Source organism: Nanorana parkeri, unplaced genomic scaffold (genome assembly GCF_000935625.1).
Source record: "Nanorana parkeri isolate BGI_ZX_2015 unplaced genomic scaffold, ASM93562v1 scaffold128, whole genome shotgun sequence".
Classification (NCBI taxonomy): Eukaryota; Metazoa; Chordata; class Amphibia; order Anura; family Dicroglossidae; genus Nanorana; species Nanorana parkeri.
The window spans coordinates 764,291-767,902 of record NW_017306396.1 but is presented as its reverse complement, the minus strand read 5'-3'; the positions used below and the strand labels follow the sequence as shown (position 1 = coordinate 767,902).

General features: G+C 41.9%; 1 protein-coding gene across 2 annotated transcripts in view; it reads left to right on the top strand.

Moving 5' to 3' along the window:
- The window catches only part of PRPF18 (pre-mRNA processing factor 18), a 38,408-nt gene extending 35,198 nt beyond the window's left edge, over positions 1-3,210 (top strand). For both annotated transcript variants that reach the window (XM_018553718.1, XM_018553717.1), the window contains one exon: positions 2,903-3,210. In XM_018553718.1, the coding sequence (XP_018409220.1) occupies positions 2,903-2,983 (81 nt within the window). In that variant the 3' untranslated portion in view covers positions 2,984-3,210. The remainder of the gene's footprint in view (positions 1-2,902) is intronic.
- Positions 3,211-3,612: the final 402 nt, after the last annotated feature.

Below are 3,612 nucleotides of genomic sequence, written 5' to 3'. Positions count from 1 at the left end.
TAAAAATACACAAGGGTTTAATAATCCTTTTAAAGTGAAACTTTAAAGAAGAACTATGGGGTTAAGGCTTTTCCTCATAGTTCTCCTTAGGGTACTGCTCGCGGTATACTGAGATGCCGCAGCTGAAGCGGATCCCGACAACTATCTAGAGGCAGAGCCAGCTGTACCCGCCCCTCCCCAGTCCGATCCGCCAGTCAGCGCTGGCGGATCAGGAAGGGGGGAATCCAGCAGCGTGTGACGTGTGGCTTAGGCCGCGTGTGGAGCCCCGAACAGGCGAATCAATCGATAGCCGACGAATCGATGATCGAAAACGTTGCCAACGTTTTCAATCGTCGATTTTAATCGACTAAATCGATTAACTGTTGCAGCTCTAATGATACATATATTTTGGTCATGCCCAAGCTTGCAGTCCTTCTGGGATCAGGTCCTTGGAGTAAGCAAATATTTGACCATGGTAAAGCTCAGAGACAATCCCTCTGCTTGTCTTTTACATCTAACCGCATAACCGGTCTCTAAATATCGGCATTCCCTTGTACATCGTTTGTTGAACGCTACCAGAGTGTGCATTCCAATGATATGGAGATAATCACAACCTCCCTCTGTTCAGTTGTGGCTTCCTAAGGTTCAGGACATTTACATAATGGAGGACCTTACGGCCTCTCTGAAGAACACCGAAGGGAAATTTTAATTCCACTTGAAGACCTTGAATCTATTATAGGACCGCCTCTCAATGCTCTCAACGGCAGTCTCACTCATGACTGAGGGTGGATTTTCTAGCTTCCGTTGCCTCACATGTCATATACTGCCCACCTGATACACTACACAGATGACCGTTATTTCTCGAACGATTTCCTTATATGGAGGCGCGGTAATGGATTTTGGTTTGGACTCCCTGGTCTATGGGGACCGCCTTCTTCCTTCTCTCCCACTTTTTCTTCGTACATTATCTGTTCTTTTTATAACTTCTTTGTATATCTTTTTCTTCTCTGTTTTCATTCCCTTCCTGACTTGAAGGAGTAGCCATAGATTTCTTTCCAATACGCTAGACCTTAGTGATGGGAATATAATGTTTAGTTTACTTTTCTTCAGCACTGTAAGCATGCCTGATTTCCAATGCTACGAGAAGCTAGATTGTCTATGATCTTGTTTTACCATTGTGCGTTTATTTATATTTATCTTACCTCTTTGGCAAATGATATAACAAATTTGTCCTTCTGTATTTTGTCAAAAAAGAATTTAAAGTGATCTACAGATCACAGAAATGTGAAAAAAAGATATAGGAGACCGCTTGACCAATCATGAGACAAGATGTCACAATTTCAACAGACCCAAAAAAACTGTTTAGTCAGCCTTCTTTATGTGCAGGTCTGCTGCCATTTATTATTATTATACTATCCTAATTGGATTATACCAAAATAGCACAGTGCTTCTTGAATGGCAATGAAATATCTGCTCTCACTTAGGTTTACTTTAGGGAGGTTTAAAGATGAAACCATCACAAACATGGCTGGTTCTTACTCTGCATATGGTGAAAATGCATTCCCTTTAGTGAGTACAGTGTTGAAAAACAAGTAGATCCAGAGACAACACAGGCAGCTGAAATGATATGTTTTTTATGTTAAGGCTCAGCTTGGAACCATTTAGAGACTCTGTATAAATTCCTTACTATAATGAGCCACATCATTGGTTAATAGAAGATGAGATGGAGGAGACTTTAGCAGAAAAAGCCCAAATCTGCATATAGCTTGAGCTGTTTAAATCTCTGGAACTGATTGGAGTCAGATGTCTTGACATGCAATTTTCACTAAAGGCAGGCTCTTTTTTTGTTTTGCTTTTTGGGGTGCCACCTTTTTTCAAGTGAAACCCGAACATTTTAGTTTCAAAAACTTTTTTAGGAGAATACAGGAGAGATTGAGGAGAGACAGCCAGGCAGGGGAGACGTCCAGGGAGGGGGAGACGTCCAGGGAGGGGGAGACGTTCAGGGAGGGGGAGACGTTCAGGGAGGGGGAGACGTCCAGGGAGGGAGAGACGTCCAGGGAGGGAGAGACGTCCAGGGAGGGAGAGACGTCCAAAGGAGGAGAGAGACGTCCATGAGAGAGAGAGAGAGAGAGATCGAGAGGGAGGAGGGGAGAGAGAGGCAGGAGAGACGTCCAGAGAGCGAGAGGGAGGAGAGACGTCCAGGAGAGAGAGGCAGGGGAGGGAGAGTAAGGAGAGATGACCAAGAGGATAGGCCAGGGGAGATAGAGAGAGCAAGGAGACACGGCCAGGAGAGAGAGTGAGGCAAGACAGCCAGGGGAGAGTGGAGAAACAACCAGGAGAGAGGGTGAGTAACACATCTGCCTGAAGCAGAACCCTTGTGCCCTTCAAGACTTATCTGCACCCTGTGTTTCAGACAACTCCTTGCTCCCTGAGTTCCAGCGTCCCTCCACGTCCTGTGCCTCCTATATGCACTCAAGTTGGAACACCTGGCATCGTGACATCTTGTGTCCAGGTTTCAGCCAGGGAACACAATCATGTGGGGGAAAAATAATTTTTGTGTGCAAGTGGGCCTTAATGATTGTTTCCAGTGCTCTGAAATTCACCCTATCGCTTGGATTTGAACCACTAACAGAGCAATAATCCAAACTATGCTAGAAGTTGTCCCATTACTTGAATAGATCAGTCCATAGACAGTCTCAAATAAAGAAGGTAAGGGGAAGAAATGGTCAATTCTTACTTGAATATCCTAGTTAAATGACTTTTTAGCTCTGTGTTATTCTTTCTAAATATACAAAAGAATAACTCTACACTGTATTTCTGTGACTAGATCAGATTTTTGCTCATAATTTTGGACAGATTTTTTTTCGTTCGGTTTCCTTCAGTATGTTTATAATTTTGTTTCTGTTTTCTTTCTTCTCTTTAGGGCTTGAAAAGACTGATGACAATTTGCCAGAAGTATTTTTCAACCGATCCCTCAAAGTGTGTGGAATACAACGCATTATAGAGACATTAATTTTACACTTCTAGCCGTGTATTGTCTTCAAATACAGCAACCGCCTCACCAGCTCCGATGGATGGATGGATTTCTGTTTTATAGAGATACTTCCTGTTTTACATCTTCAGATCATTATTCAGTAACACACCTTAAAGTCACACTATTTCTATAATACCAGACTGTTATTTCATGTGTATGTATTTGATGTTACTTCTGAAGATGTGTATAAAACAAACTTCTTTCTTTTTTGTTTTTTCACCTCAATTTTATATTTCTGTTAATGGTTGGGCTGAAGAATGGCTGTTTATGTATTATTGTACATCTTTCAGAATGCCTTTCATTATATGATGGTGAAAGATATTCCAAAACTCTTCATACAGAGTTTTCTATCTGGACACACATATTAAAATTATATCCAACCCCAAGAACAACATTGTCATATATTGCAGCTTACAGGTCTGTAGATGTGGTGGCTGCATTAGGTTTTTTAAGAAATAATACAATTTCTTCAAGTATAGAAAAATATCTGTTTATCCTGTCGGAAATTGTGTGCCCTTGTAAAGTCCTATGGACTGAACTGAGATCTCAGACAATGTTAACAGTTGTCACAGTGCAGTGAGTGAGTGTTGTCACCCTAG